Source organism: Phyllobates terribilis, unplaced genomic scaffold (genome assembly GCF_046119375.1).
Source record: "Phyllobates terribilis strain yellow unplaced genomic scaffold, ASM4611937v1 Scaffold_9__5_contigs__length_417890890, whole genome shotgun sequence".
Classification (NCBI taxonomy): domain Eukaryota; kingdom Metazoa; phylum Chordata; class Amphibia; order Anura; family Dendrobatidae; genus Phyllobates; species Phyllobates terribilis.
This window is the reverse complement of record NW_027362769.1, coordinates 22,158,881-22,177,756: the sequence shown is the minus strand read 5'-3', so window position 1 is coordinate 22,177,756 and position 18,876 is coordinate 22,158,881. Positions and strand designations below refer to the sequence as shown.

Sequence of the window (18,876 nt, the reverse complement as noted above, 5' to 3'; positions counted from 1 at the left end):
AGCAGAGCCCCAGGGGGATTGTGGGGAACTTGTTATTGTAGTCTGGCTGAAGCCGAAGAGAAAGGTGGTGTGTTATCTATATCTGACTGAAGGCAACTGAACAGGATTCAGATCAGGAGAGAAACTAAACACAGGTCAGATAAACTCCCTGAACTAACAGTGCAGAGTATTATTGGGCAGAAAGATAAGGATTGGAAGGAATTGTGTCACAGGAATCATCACCCTCATCAAACCCTCCCCTCCTCCATTGCCATGCAGGATTAAAAATGCTGTGTACTATTGTTGTACACAGGAAAAACCTGTGGTTGTGTATGCATAGAATTGTGCTGCTAAGAGATCTAATATATGCTGAATTATGCTACTGAAGAAACTGTAATACTGTTCCTTGTGAAGAAACTACTGTATTGTTACTGGAGCCGGTTGCTCAAGAAACTCAGACAGTACTGTAATGAAGATTGTTGCTGTAATATCCCTGAATTGCACTGGCCGTGCTTCAGATTAAATTCCACTGTTAAACTGTTGAAAAAGACTCTTGTCAGATGTGTCTGGTCAGCATTTGAATCTATCGTGTGCCTGAGAGAAGCTGCAACCTATGGTCACCCTAAGTAACGGTTCCCCCAGGATTCCAAAGAATTCATGAAACTCGTCTCGCTCTATCTGAACCTAGTGACATGCGTGTAACACAGATAACAAAAGGTAAGGTAAGTATACAAGGATTCTATTTACAGGGTACATACCGTAGGTATGCTTATGCACAACAAGCTTCAATATATTAATCTGCATGTAGAATACTAAAAGGAATTAAGTAAAACACAGAATCCAAGATATGTCATCTTTATCCATGTTCTCCTCCTGCTGGAATGGCGCCATCCTCAGTTATATGCCTCTAAGACCAAGGCCCCACTATCAGTATTTAGTCAGTACTCAGTCAGTATTTTTTCTCAGAAGTGGGAGCCAAAACCAGGAGTGGGAGATAATTGTAGAATTGGTGCACTTGTTTCTATTATACCTTTTGTCTGATTGTTCCTCGCCTGGTTTTGGCTCCCACTCCTGAAAAAAAATACTGAACAAATACTGATAGTGGGGCCATGGCCTAAGACTCTTAAGTTGTATAAACATTTTGTGAAATTTCAAGATGTTTTCTGACAGCCATTTGGCAAAAACTCCTTGGTAAATCGGGTCCAAAGCTTTAGACAAATTTTATACGAAGTCCTAGCAAATTATCCTGTTAAATCTGTGTTTATTTTTCAGATACTTAACCAACAAAGCAGCAATCATGTGATACATAAAGCTTTAAAGAACATCGATTTCTATATTGTCCCTGTCCTTAATATTGATGGCTTTCTTTATTCCTGGAACACGGTAAGATCTTAGAGACTTTCAGAATTATATAATATCATTATAATAACGAGCAATCATTCCATACATACTTTTCTTCATTGTACTTGGAGTGTGACCCCTGCAGAAGCATGACTGACATTTATTTCATTTCTTAGGCACATTAAACCTACTGTGCACATAAACTTTTTGAATTATTTAAATATGCAAGGATTAGAAAACATTACAAAACTGATATATAGCCAAAGAAATTATGTTTATTTCTAATTAGACCAAGGACATATAATATATTTTTTCGGGTTCACACAAGAAAATAAAAAATTGTCCTAGTTTCATCCAGAAAACTCAGACGATTTTTTTCTCATTTGAAATCCATATGCAATCCAATTGTAATCCATTTTTATGTATCCGTAAAAATCGGATGTTATATGTTGGGTCTGTTTCTAGTTTTTTTTTTCCACAACCGTAGACTTGAATGAGCAAGTCTCATCTAACACATAACATGGAAAAAACTTCTGCATGCTGCAATTTTTTTTATGCACAGATTTGGTTCATGAAAAAATAAAACATCCACACTGCCCCATTGAATAACATTGGTTTGAGTGTTGTCCATTGGCTGTCTGTTTTTTCACAGACAACAATCTGATCAAAAATACGTTCCTTATCAGCAAAATGGCACATTTTTAAAAAATATTTCTTAAAAATATACAAGTTATTTGCAAGATTTTTCTAGCAATATGAAATATTTTGTGTGAAACAGTTTAAGTAACAGTCATAAAAACACACTGGGACTGATTTATTAAGGTAATAGCGTTATTAACCTGCCCAGCGTATGCACTTAGTTGAACAAGGTGAGGACAATATTAACTTTATTGCACCCGGCAGTGTTCCGGCTTCAGTCACAGGGGCGGCTCCGACGTGGGTTAAGTCACCGCTCTGAGTATACAGAGCGTACAGAGCAGCGGCTATAACCGCGACCCTGGCCATGAATGACAGTGGCTCAGCATTGGGGCCAGGGGTGTGGTATACACAGAGTGGTGACTGCACAGTGCAGGTTAGTAATGCTACTAACCTGCAGATTAACCCCATATCTGCAGGTTAATTGCGTTTATTCAGGTGACAGGCTCCCTTTAAGGCTGGAGTAGACAACACCAGTTATAAGGCCCCCATACAAATTAGACAAATATCAGCTGAACTCGCCAATATTAGCAAATTAGGCGGGCGGTCTAATGAGTATGAGAGCATCGACTGACTGATGGTGGGGATAGATGTTGATCGCTCACGTCAGATTTCGGACTGCTGATCGCATTGTTCTCCCTGAGATAAGCCATCAGCCAAAATGCCAGTCGGTGGTTTTCTCATGGAGAACACAGGAGCACTCCCATGTATGGGAGTGTCGGCTGAGATGGCTGTCAGCCAAACAATCGGCTGAAGCATTGATGAGCTGACGAGCATCTAATGTGTATGTCCAGCTTTAATTAATAGGACTCATAGACTAGTTAAGAAAAGGCATGGAACAAGAAAGGGTTGTTAAGATCACCAAGGTATAGATAAATAATCTGAGGCAATATTAGTAGTAGCCTCACTGCATGTCTGTACCCTCTAAATTAATACAGACTCCAAATGCCAGCAGCATTTTCCCTATCTCTCCAACACTGACAATAGTCTGCAATCCCTTCGCACTCCACCTCCCTTGACAATATCATTGACTTTTAACCACCCCTTGCTTGTTGTCAGCAGTATTTTTCCTACTTTACCACTGGCAGGAGCATTTTCTCTCTACCTACCTCTACTCCAAAGGCAGTAAGTTCCCTACCACCTTCCCCATATAATTTGTATGCATATCAAAATGATACCAATAAAAACTACATTCCACACAGCAAAAAAGATCGCACACAGCTACATTTATAAAAAAAAGTAAAAATCTTATGTATCTAAGACTATGGCAACTGTAACACTAATGCTGGCACCCCTGCATGATCTTATTCCATTATCCGAACCCAACCCTGCCTGTAACTCCGTGTCAGTATCCGTTCTGCCCGAGTATCTAGAACCTGTGTAGTCTGAACAGAGTCCGCATAACAGAGTCCATATCCTGTACTTCCAGTTACTCCAAGTCTATCCTGACCCATGGGGTCAGCAGTTGCAGTACCGGGGACTGCCTAGGAGTGGTACCTAGTGGCTACCTGCAGCTCAAGTCTAAGGCCACGGCCCCACGGTTACTGAGAGATGCTACTGCGCCTGCACGGCGCCATATTGCTACACCCAAATTATTCTCTATCGGGTGCCGAAGCAAAAAACAGCGATCATATGGTCCATTGTATAGAAAGTATGAAAAAACTTTATTCAAAATATTATTACAGAGAGTCTAGAGAGACAGAACACATGCCAAAAAATACATGCATTGCTTTAAAACATACTTAAAAACAAGCAAGTATCACGCAGGGTGCAGGTGTCCCACCTCTAAAATCACCTTATTCACTGGTGTCATGTGATGGAGAGAGTGTACTAATACATAGGGGAAACATGAACAAACCAGTATATATAATATAAATAATCATCTCAAAATTATTTATGTCACTACTAGTGTTGAGCGAACATGCTCGACACTGCTCGGTACTCGTCCGAGCATCACGCTACTCGGGATGTTCGGCGAGCACCGAGCATTTCCGGGTTACTCGGTCGGGAGCTCGGGTCTCCGCCCTGCATGTTTGGCGCTCTTTACAGAGCCAATGAACATGCAGGGATTGCCAGCCAGTCACTGTAATGCCGCAGCCATGTTGTTTGTGGGCATTACACTGATTGGCTGGCCGCACAGCGTCACCTCGAGTATTTAAAACCGGGCGCTGCCATCTTGGACACAGTCGCTCCGGATCAGACAGTGTAGGGACAGCGCTGCTGATTTAGGGAGAGATATATCCTGCAAAATAGTTAGTGTAGGGTCTGTAAAGGCTGCCAGATCAAACAAACAGTCCTTCTCAGGACTAATATCCATCCCAGGTATATCAGGCAGGCAGGCTGTATAGGAGACACAGTGGTTATACCAGCAAACGCTGCATTACAGTCCTGTGTGCTGCTCCTGTTGCTGAAATTGCTGGACTTAGCTCCAGTTCCCGGGGGCCAGGAAAAATCCTTTTTTTTTTATCAAAATCCTCTTTTTTTTTTCCTCCTTCACAATGTACAAATACCCATCTTATTAACCGTTTGGTGTCCCCGCCCCCCCAAAAAAAAGTGTGCCTCTGATTTTTCAGACACAAATATATCTGTTGAAAATAGTCTGGTGTAGGCCAGAGAAACAGAAGTGTGGTTTTGCAGTTCTATGGGCCATTTGTATCTAAAAAAAACAGTTTGAGTGTGTCGCTCACTGTTCAGCCGCAAATATATATATATTTTAAAAAGCCTGGTATACACCAGCAAATTATTACTGTGGTTTTGATGTCCCACGGTAAAACATCTCTATTATCCTGTTTTTGGCATTTTTTGCTGTATAAAAATAATAATAGTGTCTCCCTGATTTTTCAGACACAAATATATCTGTTGAAAATAGTCTGGTGTAGGCCAGAGAGACAGAAGTGTGCTTTTGCTGTTCCACGGTAAAAAATCTCTATTATCCTGCTTTTTGCATTTTTTGCTGTAAAAAAAAAAAATAATAGTGTCTCCCTGATTTTTCAGACACAAATATATCTGTTGAAAATAGTCTGGTGTAGGCCCGAGAAATACAAGTGTGGTTTTGCAGTTCCACGGTACAAACCTCTGTATTATCCACTTTTGGGCCATTTGTATCTAAAAAAACCAGTTTGAGTGTGTCGCTCACTATTCAGCCGCAAATATATATATATTTTAAAAAGCCTGGTATACACCAGTAAATTATTACTGTGGTTTTGATGTTCCACGGTAAAACATCTCTATTATCCTGTTTTTGACATTTTTTGCTGTATAAAAGTAATAATAGTGTCTCCCTGATTTTTCAGACACAAATATATCTGTTGAAAATAGTCTGGTGTAGGCCAGAGAGACAGAAGTGTGCTTTTGCTGTTCCACGGTAAAAAATCTCTATTATCCTGCTTTTTGCATTTTTTGCTGTAAAAAAAAAAATAATAGTGTCTCCCTGATTTTTCAGACACAAATATATCTGTTGAAAATAGTCTGGTGTAGGCCAGAGAGACAGAAGTGTGCTTTTGCTGTTCCACGGTAAAAAATCTCTATTATCCTGCTTTTTGCATTTTTTGCTGTAAAAAAAAAAATAATAGTGTCTCCCTGATTTTTCAGACACAAATATATCTGTTGAAAATAGTCTGGTGTAGGCCCAAGAAATACAAGTGTGGTTTTGCAGTTCCACGGTACAAACCTCTGTATTATCCACTTTTGGGCTATTTGTATCTAAAAAAAACAGTTTGAGTGTGTCGCTCACTGTTCTGTCGCAAATATATATATATTTTAAAAAGCCTGGTATACACCAGTAAATTATTACTGTGGTTTTGATGTTCCACGGTAAAACATCTCTATTATCCTGTTTTTGGCATTTTTTGCTGTATAAAAATAATAATAGTGTCTCCCTGATTTTTCAGACACAAATATATCTGTTGAAAATAGTCTGGTGTAGGCCAGAGAGACAGAAGTGTGCTTTTGCTGTTTCACGGTAAAAAAATCTCTATTATCCTGCTTTTTGCATTTTTTGCTGTAAAAAAAAAAAAATAAGAGTGTCTCCCTGATTTTTCAGACACAAATATATCTGTTGAAAATAGTCTGGTGTAGGCCCAAGAAATACAAGTGTGGTTTTGCAGTTCCACGGTACAAACCTCTGTATTATCCACTTTTGGGCCATTTGTTTTTAAAAAAAAACAGTTTGAGTGTGTCGCTCACTGTTCAGCCGCAAATATATATATATTTTAAAAAGCCAGTAAAGTAAATACACCAGTAAATTATTACTGTGGTTTTGATGTTCCACGGTAAAACATCTCTATTATCCTGTTTTTGGCATTTTTTGCTGTATAAAAATAATAATAGTGTCTCCCTGATTTTTCAGACACAAATATATCTCTTGAAAATAGTCTGGTGTAGGCCCAAGAAATACAAGTGTGGTTTTGCAGTTCCACGGTACAAACCTCTGTATTATCCACTTTGGGCCATTTGTATCTAAAAAAACCAGTTTGAGTGTGTCGCTCACTGTTCAGCCGCAAATATATATATATTTTAAAAAGCCTGGTATACACCAGTAAATTATAACTGTGGTTTTGCTGTTCCACGGTAAAAAATCTCTATTATTCAGGTTTTGGTAGTTTTTTCCGTAAAGAAAAACAGTAGTGTCTCCTGACTGTAGTGACACAAAAATATATCTGTTGAAAATAGTCTTGTGTAGGCCCGACATCCCAGTGTGGTTTCGCAGTTCCACGGGTCAAATCGCTGTACTATCCAGTTTTGGGCCTTTGGTATCTAAAAAAAAAGCAGTTTGAGTGTGTCGCTCACTGTTCAGCCGCAAATATCTCTATTTAAAAAAGTGTGGTATACCCCAGTAAACAATAACTGTGGTTTTCCTCTTCCAAGGTTCTAATCTACTCTTTATTACCCTTTTTCCATTGATAGTGCAAGTGTAAGCTATTTTACTTCATTTACAATGGGCAAGGTGCGTGGCAAGGGACGTGGAAGTGGACGTTCTGGTGATGGTTCGTGCAGAGGACGGGGCCGTGGCCAAGGTGAAAATGTGCCACAACCAACAGCCACATCTTCTCGCTCCCACTTCTTGACCGAATTACTAGGGAAGCACAGAACAACACCAGTATTGAGAACTGATCAGTGTGAACAGGTTATTAATTGGATAGCAGACAATACTTCCAGTTACCTGGGCACCACCACCTCCGGTCTGTCTTCCACACGGTCAACTCTTAGTAGCCGTGAGTCTCGACCGCATACTCCTCCTCACCCTGATGCTCCTTCCTCCCACCTTGCCGAGTGACGTCAGACAGCAAGTGATCCCACACTTGGACACTCTGAAGAGATGTTCACTGGTCCATTTCCATATTTGGGCCCCTCGCCTGATACGCTTGAAGTGGTGGCAGAGGAGATCCCATGTTGCGATGCCCAAATATTTGAACAGCCACAGCCACAGGAAGTCGACGTTGGCAATCTGTCACAAGAGGTGGACGATGACGAGACACAATTGCCAGGAAGTGAGGAGGAGGATCGTGGTGCAGAAGTGGAAGAGGAGGAGGTGGTGGATGATCTAGTAACTGACCCAACGTGGAAGGAGGACATGCAGAGTGAGGCCAGCAGCACACAGGGGGAGGGAGGCAGAGTACCCCAACAGGCAGAAAGAAGCAGTGTGGTGGCCACAGACAGAAGGCAGGCAACCGTTCCCCGTAACACCAACACGAGGGACGTTGCCAGTACAAGCGGTAGGTATTCCAGAGTCTGGAATTTTTTTAAAGACTCTGCTGATAACCCCAAAAAGGCCATATGTTCCCCCTGCCATGCCAGCATCAGCAGGGGTGACAAAACTACCAGCCTGACCACCACCAGCATGATCAGGCACATGGCAGCAAAGCACCCGACTTTGTGGGGCGAAACCCAGGGTCCACGACCAGTGTCAGCGGGTGTCACCACTGCTTCTTCCACTGTTGTGCATGCAATAGAACCCCCTGCTGTGTGTGCAAGGCAATGCCCTGTCCATACTGCATGTAAAAATGCCCCCTCCTCTCAGTCTTCACTTGTTATGGCAGTTTCTCAAGAAACAGCATCAACGTCCACGTCCCACCGCAGCGTTCCATATCCCAGACCTTTGAACGAAAGCGGAAATTCGCAGCTAAAGCCCCACAGGCCACAGTCCTAAATTCGCACATTTCACGACTGCTTGCATTGGAAATGCTGCCTTTTAGGCTGGTGGAGACGGAATCCTTCCGCAATCTTATGGCGGTGGCCGTCCCTCGGTACTCGGTCCCCAGCCGACACTATTTTGCCCGGTGTGCCATCCCCGCACTACACAAGCACGTGTCCCAAAGCATCTGCCGTGCCCTCAACAACGCAGTTACTGGGAGAGTCCACCTGACAACGGACATGTGGACAAGTGCTTGTGGCCAGGGACGGTACATCTCTCTGACGGCACACTGGGTAAACATAGTGGAAGCCAGGACCCAGTCAGACCTTGGGACGGAACACATCCTCCCCACACCGAGGATTGCGGGCCCTATGTCAGTCAGAGTTGCCCCCACAGTGTACAGCTCCTGCGCATCCTCCTCCTCCTCCTCATGTTCAGCCTCCATCTCAGATATCACCACATCAGTTACAAGCTGGAAGCATTGCAGTACTGCCTCCGCCAAGCGGCAACAGGCTGTGCTGAAACTCATAAGCTTTGGTGATAAACCTCACACTGCTTGTGAGTTGTGGACAGCTGTGAAAGAGCAGGCAGATCTGTGGCTGAGACCACTGAACCTACATCCCGGCATGGTCGTGTGTGACAATGGCCGTAACCTGGTGGCGGCTCTGAGGCGAGGTGAGATCACACACGTACCATGCCTGGCTCATGTGCTTAACCTCGTGGTTCAGCGGTTTCTTAAATCGTACCCCGAGTTGCCAGATCTGCTCGTGAAAGTACGCCGCCTGTCAGCTCATTTTCGCAAGTCGGCTACAGCTTCCGCCGCCCTTGCTGTGTTGCAGCAGCGTTTGCAGCTTCCGGCACACCGACTGGTGTGTGATGTCCCCACACGTTGGAACTCTACCCTCCACATGTTGCAAAGGATTTGTGAGCAGAAGAGAGCAGTTGTGGAGTACCAGCTGCAACAAGGCCGTCGATATTCAGGTCAGACTCCACACATAAGACCTCAGGAGTGGACCTGGATGTCTGACATATGTACCATCCTGACAAACTTTGAGGAGGCCACCAAGATGGTGAGTGGCGATGACGCCATCATTAGTGTCAGCATCCCACTTGTCTGTCTTTTGAAACGCTCTCTGCAGAGAATTAAAGAGGAGGCATTGCAGCCAGAGTATGATGAGATGGATCAAGAAGCCGTAGCGGGTGATTACACACAGCCCAGCCTCATCTCATCCCAACGTGCATTGGGGGACAATGAGGGAGAGGAGCGGGAGGAGGAGGAGGAGGAAGAACAGGAGCTGCTATCATGCATTGTAGACGGTAGTACCTGTACAAGTGTCATACCGTCGGTTCAGCGTGGGTGGCCTGAGGACAGGGGGGAGGAGGAGGAGAGCATGGTCAGTTTTCATCTTGGTGAGGACACGGAAATCTTGCCCGTTACCAGTCTGGCACGCATGGCTGGCTTTATGTTACGCTGCCTTAACCGTGACCCTCGCGTTGTCAAAATGTTGGGTGACAGTCATTACTGGTTGGTGACACTTGTAGACCCCCACTACAAGGAGAACTTTCACTCTCTTATTCCTGAGGTGGCGAGGTCTACAAAAATGGGGCAATAACAGAACGCCCTTGCTGCAGAACTCTTAAAAAAATTCCCATCTGAACACGCTAGCGGCAGAGGTCACAGTTCGTTGCCCAACCAAGGCGTACAGGCGAGAGAGATGCAACTCCAATCCAGCAGAGGCAGGGGAACACTGTCAACGTTCTGGGACAGTTTTCTGACACCCGCCCAGCTTACAGGCCCTGAGGCGCGGGGTACTCTCACAAGGAGTGGAAAGTTTCAAAAGATGGTGAGGGAGTACCTTGCCGATCGTACCAGCGTCCTCCGTGATTCCTCTGTGCCTTTTAATTATTGGGTATCCAAGCTGGACACTTGGAATGAACTCGCTCTGTACGCCTTGGAGGTCCTGGCCTGCCCTGCCGCTAGCATGTTATCAGAGCGTGTTTTTAGTGCCGCTGGGGGAATTATAACTGATAAGCGCACTCGCCTGTCAGCTGACAATGCTGACAAGCTGACCCTTATCAAAATGAACAAGGGCTGGATTGGGCCAGACTTCTCATCACCACCAAATGACAGCAGAGTAACATAAAGTCAAATCCACTGTGTTATTTCGGGAGGTGTATTCACATGCACCGCTTCACACCCACACATGGGTATACGCTTCCTCGTTTCGGCTGTTTAATCTTCTTCTCCTCATCATCAGCCTCCACCACCACTATACCACCAGGGTGCCAGCATTGCAAGTTCCTCCGTCCTAATTTTTGGCAGCTTTTGCTGGGAAAGCATAAGCAAATACCATGGGACACCCACTCCCCAATAATGGGACTTATGTTTGTAATATGCTGTACTGCATGGCTCTTGTAAGGGGCATTGCAAGTTGCTCCGTCCTAATTTTTGGCAGCTTTTGCTGGGAAAGCATAAGCAAATACTATGGGAGACCCACTCCCCAATAATGGGACTTATGTTTGCAATATGCTGTACTGCATGGCTCTTGTAAGGGGCATTGCAAGTTGCTCCGTCCTAATTTTGGGCAGCTTTTGCTGGGAAAGCATAAGCAAATACTATGGGAGACCCACTCCCCAATAATGGGACTTATGTTTGTAATATGCTGTACTGCATGGCTCCTGTAAGGGGCATTGCAAGTTTCTCCGTCCTAATTTTTGGCAGCTTTTGCTTGCAAGGCATAAGCAAATACTATGGGACACCCACTCCCCAATAATGGGACTTATGTTTGTAATATGCTGTACTGCATGGCTCTTGTAAGGGGCATTGCAAGTTGCTCCGTCCTAATTTTTGGCAGCTTTTTCTTGCAAGGCATAAGCAAATACTATGGGACACACACTCCCCAATAATGAGACTTATGTTTGTAATATGCTGTACTGCATGGCTCTTGTAAGGGGCATTGCAAGTTGCTCCGTCCTAATTTTTGGCAGTTTTTGCTTGGAAAGCATAAGCAAATACCATGGGACACCCACTCCCCAATAATGGGACTTATGTTTGTAATATGCTGTACTGCATGGCTCTTTTAAGGGGCTTTGCAGTGCAGTTCAGGGTCTTTACTGATGATTATAAGGTCGACCCTCCCGGAAGTACTGGCTAGCATAGGAGGCCTGGTCAGTCTGTGAGCAAGCAGGAGTTCCCCTGGCCAGGTGGAGTTGTAGGCCTCCCCGTCTGTCTGCACTCTTCCTGGCTACCTTGCTGTAAGCGGGTAGAAGTAGCCCACGTCCCTGAGTGTACCGTGTAGTGCTCACCCATATGGCTGGTGACTTGGGGCCTTCTGTTAGCCTCCGCTCCACGACGGCGGTGCTGGTCCCTTGCTTGTGACTGAGCCTCCGGGCTTCTATGGCCAGAGGACCTGAAATCCCCTGCCGGCTGGTTTCTGCTGCTGGATATATAAGTCCTCACAGCTTCGGACTCCTGTGTCCGGTTCCTATTGTCTTCTGCCAGGGCGAGCTCTGCTCAGCTTCCAGCCCCTCGTCTTTAGCTCCTACAGAGCTCCTTGCTGTTACTTTCCCTTGCTCTCACTCTGACTCTGACTGTTCTCTGTTCTCTGACTCACTCAACCCCACCCCAGATCCAGTTTATAAGGGCAGAATTCTCCCCTCCCAGGACTGGGGCAGGAGGATGTTGCATGTTTAAGGGATCCTGACCAGGAAACCTCCCACTTGCTCTCCGACGTAATCTCTATTACTGTGGTGACCAGACCCCTGGGGTGCCACACATGGCTCTTGTAAGGGGCATTGCAGTACCTCATAATTTTTGGAAAGCCTTCCATTCACTGCTTAGGCCAACAGTGCACAGGAGACCCAGTTGCTATAAATGAAAAAAAAGGTTTAGTTAACGCCCTCTGACCTCCATGTCATTTCCAAGGGGAATTGGAGTGCCTCGAAATTTTTGGTAGGCATTGCACTCACTGTATGCCCTATAACTGTGTAGCCGAACCGCTCCTTTTGTTGCCAAAACGCTGACCTCCTCAGGCCTAGCCGCTACTACATACATGCGCTTGCATTACAACAAAACAAAGCAGATGCTAACTTCTATCATCCTCATCATGCTCCTCACCTTGGCACTCTCAACTCCCCTGATGGAGAAGCCAGGGCCCACCGGAGGAGTCTGATAGTCCGGTGGGCTCGGCCAATGCTGCCCTAAAGCAGGCCAGGCTAAGAAAAGTGTGGGAAAGGTTACCGGTACAAATAGGGGTGACTGGGGACCGAAAATGGACACCCGACCACCCCCTGGAGGCTGGGGAGCAAGCGGGGACACCGGGCCACCAGTCGGCTGGGGACTGAGTATGGATACCAGGCCGCCGACACAGCCATGGCGTGGTGGCCATATTCCGCCTCCACATGCCTAAAAGGCCCAATTTAAAGTGCAAGCAAGCAAGCAGTATGGTATTGCAGCCTGGGGGTGGGTGGGTGGCAGGCTGCATACATGCGCTTGCATTGCAAGGAATGGGAGAGGTACAATTGAACACTGCCCTGGGACAAGGACTTGAATGGGGATAGTTGCAAGTCTGCAACGACAGGTGCAAGGTGGGAGGCATCTTCGCATGTACCATGAACAGGGGTTTGGCATGCACACACTACAGTGGAATAGGCTCTCCTTCCCACTAAATGCACTGGGGAGGGCACAGGTAATGTTTTGGTATACGCGCTTAATCTTATGTATAAGGCACACCAGGACAAATAGGGGCGGCTGGGGACTGAGTATGGATACCTCGCTGCCGAAGCAGCCATGAGGTAGTGGCCAGCTTCGGCCTCCTCTAAACTAAAAGGCCCCATTTCAAGTGCAAGCTAGCAGTATGGAATTGCAGTCTGGGGGTGGGTGGGTGGCAGGCTGCACACTTACACTTGCATTAAAAGAAAACATAGCAGATGCTAACTTCTGTCATCATCATCATGCTCCTCACCTTGGCACTCTCAACTCCACCGGTGGAGAAGTCAGGGCCCACCGGAGGAGTCTGGTTCTCTGGTGGGCTCGTCCAATGCTGCCTAAAGCAGGCCGGGCTAAGAAAAGTGTGTGGGCGGATGTTCCAAGGAGAAATGGGGGCGGCTGGGGACCGTTTATGGACACCCGACTGCCCCTAGGCGGCTGGGGACCATGTGGACACTCGGCCGCGGGGCGGCTGGGGACTGAGTATGGACACCCGTTCGCCAGGCGGCTGGGGACTGAGTATGGATTCCAGGCCGCCAACACAGCCATGACGTGGTGGCCAGATTCTGCCTCCACATGCCTAAAAGGCCCAATTTCAAGTTCAAGCAAGCAAGCAGTATGGTAATGCAGCCTGGGGGTGGGTGGGTGGCAGGCTGCATACTTGCGCTTGTATTGCAAGGAATGGGGGAGGTACAATTGAACACTGCCCTGGGACTAGAACTTGCATGGGGATAGTTACAAGTCTGCATCTTCTGATGCGGCAAGGATCACTTATGATGGGCACACTTTTAGACAGTGACCTGGGAGTCAGAGATGCTTCCAGGGGTCTTCCCCATGCTGTTCCCATGTCTTTTCAGCACTTTATGCATGTGTCACACAGCACATGGCCAGATAAGGTTGTAAAATGTTAAAATGACATTTCCAGGTGAATGCATTTGTCATAGTTGAAAGCAATACAAAAGTGCAAAAACGCATAAAAAATGCTACTTGTGAACATAGCCGAAGGTGTGGAGAAGTATTTTTGTTTTTGGTCATTTATTTTAACTTATACACAAGTCTTTTCCCTGGAAAGGATGTTCCTTAACATATTTCACAGGAAAAAAGTTTCACTTTCGTTTTATTGTGAGCCTGTAAAAGTGGATTAATACCTCTGACCACGTTGTTGACAGCAGTGACCTGGGGGTCAGAAATGCTTCCTGGGGCGATCCCCATGCTGTCCCCATGTCATTTGAGCACTGTCACTATCGTTTTGGGCACTTGTTAGGCTTTCAAAAGACTGCCGGCGGTGCCACCGCAAAAATGCTCGAGTCTCCCATAGACTAACATTGGGCTCGTTGCTCGGGTCGAGCACCCGAGTATCACGGCGAGCTCGGCCCGAGCTTCGAGCACCCGAGCATTTTAGTGCTCGCTCAACACTAGTCACTACCCTTCATACATCAATAAAATAACATACAAAATAATTTTATGAAGGGTAGTGACATAAATAATTTTGAGATTATTATTTATATTATATATACTGGTTTGTTCATGTTTCCCCTATGTATTAGTACACTCTCTCCATCACATGACACCAGTGAATAAGGTGATTTGAGAGGTGGGACACCTGCACCCTGCGTGATACTTGCTTGTTTTTAAGTATGTTTTAAAGCAATGCATGTATTTTTTGGCATGTGTTCTGTCTCTTTAGACTCTCTGTAATAATATTTTGAATAAAGTTTTTTCATACTTTCTATACAATGGGCCATATGATCGTTGTTTTTTGCTTCGGCACCCCCTAGGTTATAGTCGTTCAACGATTGGCCATACATATATCCTATGAGTAGGTTGCAGCATGGATGATATATTTATGCTTTATTTGATATGTATAACCATATTATGCAACCCAATACTCTGTTCTAATTTTTCCCCTTGTACCCAAATTATTTTTCCAAAAGCAAAATGGGGCCCACGCATGCGCAGTGGCATCTCTCGGCAAATGAGAGATGCTACTGCACATGCGCTGGCCGCCGCAACCATTTGGGGTAATATAAATTTCAATATGACACACAAATTACACAGTCAGTATTTAAAAAATAGCAGGCAGGTCACTGAAAGCACAGTGACCTGTCACAAGGCAGAGATAGGCATACATAAATACATAATGAGAGCACCAGAGCACTTGCATATCATTATGTCAGAAATGAAAGTGAAGATTATAAAAGAACCACTGGATGGATTTCATCAACAAAGGTATCATTTTACTCAGTATAACGGCGCCCATCTGACAGTGTTTGTGGTTCACTAAGCACAATCCTGCTAACAGGTGCGCTTTAATGATATACACTGCTCAAAAAAATAAAGGGAACACTTAAACAACAGAATATAACTCCAAGTAAATCAAACTTCTGTGAAATCAACCTGTCCACTTAGGAAGCAACACTGATTGACAATCAATTTTAGATGCTGTTGTGCAAATGGAATAGACAATAGATGGAAATTATTGGCAATTATCAAGACACCCTCAATAAAGGAGTGGTTCTGCAGGTGGGGACCACAGACCACATCTCAGTACCAATGCTTTCTGGCTGATGTTTTGGTCACTTCTGAATGTTGGTTGTGCTTTCACACTCGTTGTAGCATGAGACGGACTCTACAACCCACAGAAGTTGCTCAGGTAGTGCAGCTCATCCAGGATGGCACATCAATGCGAGCTGTGGCAAGAAGGTTTGCTGTGTCTGTCAGCGTAGTGTTCAGAGGCTGGAAGCATTAAGAGGAGACAGGCCAGTACACCAGGAGACGTGGAAGGGGCCGTAGGAGGGCAACAACAAAGCAGCAGGACCACTACCTCAGGCTTTGTGCAAGGAGGAACAGGAGGAGCACTGCCAGAGCCCTGCAAAATGACCTCCAGCAGGCCACAAATATGCATGTGTCTGCACAAATGGTTAGAAACCGACTCCATGAGGGTGGTATGAGGGCCCGACGTCCACAGATGGGAGTTGTGCTCACAGTCCAACACCATGCAGGACGTTTGTCATTTGCCACAAAACACCAGGATTGGCAAAGTCACCACTGGTGCCCTGTGCTCTTCACAGATGAAAGCAGGTTCACACTGACCACATGTGACAGACGTAATAGAGTCTGGAGACGCCGTGGAGAGCGATCTGCTGCCTGCAACATCCTTCAGCATGACCGGTTTTGTAGTAGGCCAGTAATGGTGTGGGGTGGCATTTCTTTGGAGGGCCGCACATGTGCTCGCCAGAAGTAGTCTGACTGTCATTACGTACCGAGATGAGATCCTCAGACCCCTTGTGAGACCATATGCTGGTGCAGTTGGCCCTGGGTTCCTCCTAATGCAGGACAATGCCAGACCTCATGTGGCTGGAGTGTGTCAGCAGTTCCTTCAAGATGAAGGCATTGAAGCTATGGACTGGCCCGCCCGTTCCCCAGACCTGAATCCGATTGAGCACATCTGGGACATCATGTCTCGCTCCATCCACCAACATCACGTTGCACCACAAACTGTCCGGGAGTTGGCGGATGCTTTAGTCCAGGTCTGGGAGGAGATCCCACAGTAGACCATCCGCAACCTCATCAGGAGCATGCCCAGGCATTGTAGGGAGGTCATACCGGCACGTGGAGGCCACACAACAATACTGAGCCTCATTTTGACTTGTTTTAAGGACATTACATCAAAGTTGGATCAGTCTGTAGTGTGTTTTTCCACTTTAATTTTGGGGGTGACTCCAAATCCAGGCCTCCATTGGTAAATAAATTTGATTTCCATTGATGATTTTTGTGTGATTTTGTTGTCAGAACATTCAAATTTGTACAGAACAAAGTATTCAATGAAAATATTTCATTCATTCAGATCTAGGATGTGTTATTTGAGTGTTCCCTTTATTTTTTTGAGCAGTGTATATTCACAGACTACAGAAACTTACATCCATAATGCTGCTTTCAATGATCACAGTATCTGGTATTCAGAATTATTCACTGTGACGATGCCAAATCTGCTGAGTGCTCCCCCTTCTTTCTAGAACGTTATGTAATAGATAAATGGATGTGGTCTGTTCCTGACTTCTAACATAAGCCATGAGCGCTGATAACAGCTACTTCCATCCAGTCACAGATCAGGGGGTGTTGCTTGTTGTTCTGGCACTGATCCTGGCTGTTACTGCAAGAGCTCCTCTGTCAGTCAAGTCATGTGTGACGTCCTCATTCTCGAAAGAGCCCCTTTTGAGTTTACACTGGGTGATGGGGGGACTCGGCGTCGGGTCCTGTGATGAAGAGATGGGGTGCAGCCGTGGCCCGGACCCGACCCGTGCTCAGGGCCGTCACATGAAAAGGAAGATGTTGTGGGCTCATCCGGATTGAGTGGCTTATTTAACGACTATGCCACCTGTGGTGCCTGGTGAAGGGTCACCTGCGCCGCTGCAGTCCGCCGAGGCCTGGTGTCATGGCGGCCTAAGTTCTCACTGCTCCCCACAGGCGGAGCAAGGCCTCGGGGCAGAGGGACAGGAAGAAGAGGGGGGGGCAGTAGTAGAGGAAGAACGGAGGCCGTGTCGTGCGGTGTGGCGCAGGGATAACAGTCCGGAGGCCTTAGGGGTGAACTTCCAAGGCTTTACTCACATAGCTGGCAAAGGAAGACGACTCCCTGCCCCCGCGGAGTCCTGCAGTCACCAGGGACGGGGGTCCGACAACCTCTGAGTAAGTCCAGCATTCAGTCGGGACCTTACACCAGAGTGTTCCTGAACTACAGACCGAATCCTTTCCTGTCCGTGTGTGTGCAAATAGGCCGGGTCTCCCTCTGAGCTCCTCTCAGAACAAGGGTACGGGTGGCAGCTCCACTCCGTCCGATACCCGGTGGGATCCTCTGGGCCTAACCGGGCTTTCCCGTCCAGGACGTAGAGTAGCAAGGTCGGGTGTCGGGGGCCGGTACCCCTCTTGCAGCCGGAGTCCCTCTGAATATATCAGCATGGCGAGGCTAGGTGGCGTACACTGCTCCATCTGCATCATGCCTGGGATCCATTTGCTATGGAGCCACACTCTTAAGCTCCGGGCCTTCTTGATCCTGTTCCTTGGCCGGGTTGAGACATTCCTTGTCTGCAACCTACCTCTCGTCCCAAGGCCAGGATACGAGGGCTGTGTCCCTTGCCGGCGCAGACCCACACAGGATCTGCGCTCCCGGAGGGAGGTCACATTACACACAGTAGTCTGACAGCACAGTACGACCACTAAAAGAGAGACCGACCAAGATCAAAGATGGCTTTGAATTAAATATGAAATCTAAAGTGTAACTAACTTGTAAGTCCTCCACCCTCACCCACTAACTGGTTCCCCTCACTCTTGGTTCCCCAGTCTCCCTGTAACCAGGGGAGCAGCACCTAGTGCATACTTGCTCCCTCTGGCGGAGAAATGTGGTGTTGGATGCAAAGGGTTAGGTCCCGACTATCACACTGTCCTTACCTCAGAGGAGGAACACCACACTCCATTAGAGAAGTGCAGCATCCCTGTGGCGGTCGAACCCTCAGGGGCAGTAATACCTTTCTGATTATCAAGTACATATACATACATATGGTATATATATGTATATGAGGGTTTAACAAAACCCCAAAAACAATAGCTGCACTGCTGTTTTTGTTCAATGCTTTCTCACAAATATTTTTTTACTTTTTTCATTACATTACATGCTAAATTAAATTGTGCCCTTAACAACTAGAACTCATCTTACAAAAAAAACAAGATCTAAAAAATAAAGTGATTACATATGTCAACGTAATAATAAAAATAGATGGGTATGAAAGAAAACAGAAGCTGCAAAGGAAAGGGCTAAAGAGATGTATCAATCATCTCTGAAATAGGCATCTCATTGAAGTGGATATCTCGTGATGTCTAAGGCTGTGTGCCCACGATGCGTTTTTCAAGCGTTTACGCTGTGGAATTTCCGCTGCGTAAACGCTTGGGAAACGCTTGGTAAACCTTCCCCCATGGTCTCCAATGCAATTCTGCACTTTCAATGCCCATGCTGCGTATTTTTCCG

The 18,876-nt window shown here is 46.1% G+C and overlaps 1 protein-coding gene across 2 annotated transcripts in view; it reads left to right on the top strand.

Annotated features, from left to right (window-relative positions):
• Positions 1-18,876, top strand: part of LOC141161493 (carboxypeptidase O-like) — a 165,115-nt gene that overhangs the window by 92,551 nt on the left and 53,688 nt on the right. For both annotated transcript variants that reach the window (XM_073646336.1, XM_073646337.1), the window contains exon 7: positions 1,252-1,362. In XM_073646336.1, the coding sequence (XP_073502437.1) occupies positions 1,252-1,362 (111 nt within the window). The remainder of the gene's footprint in view (positions 1-1,251; positions 1,363-18,876) is intronic.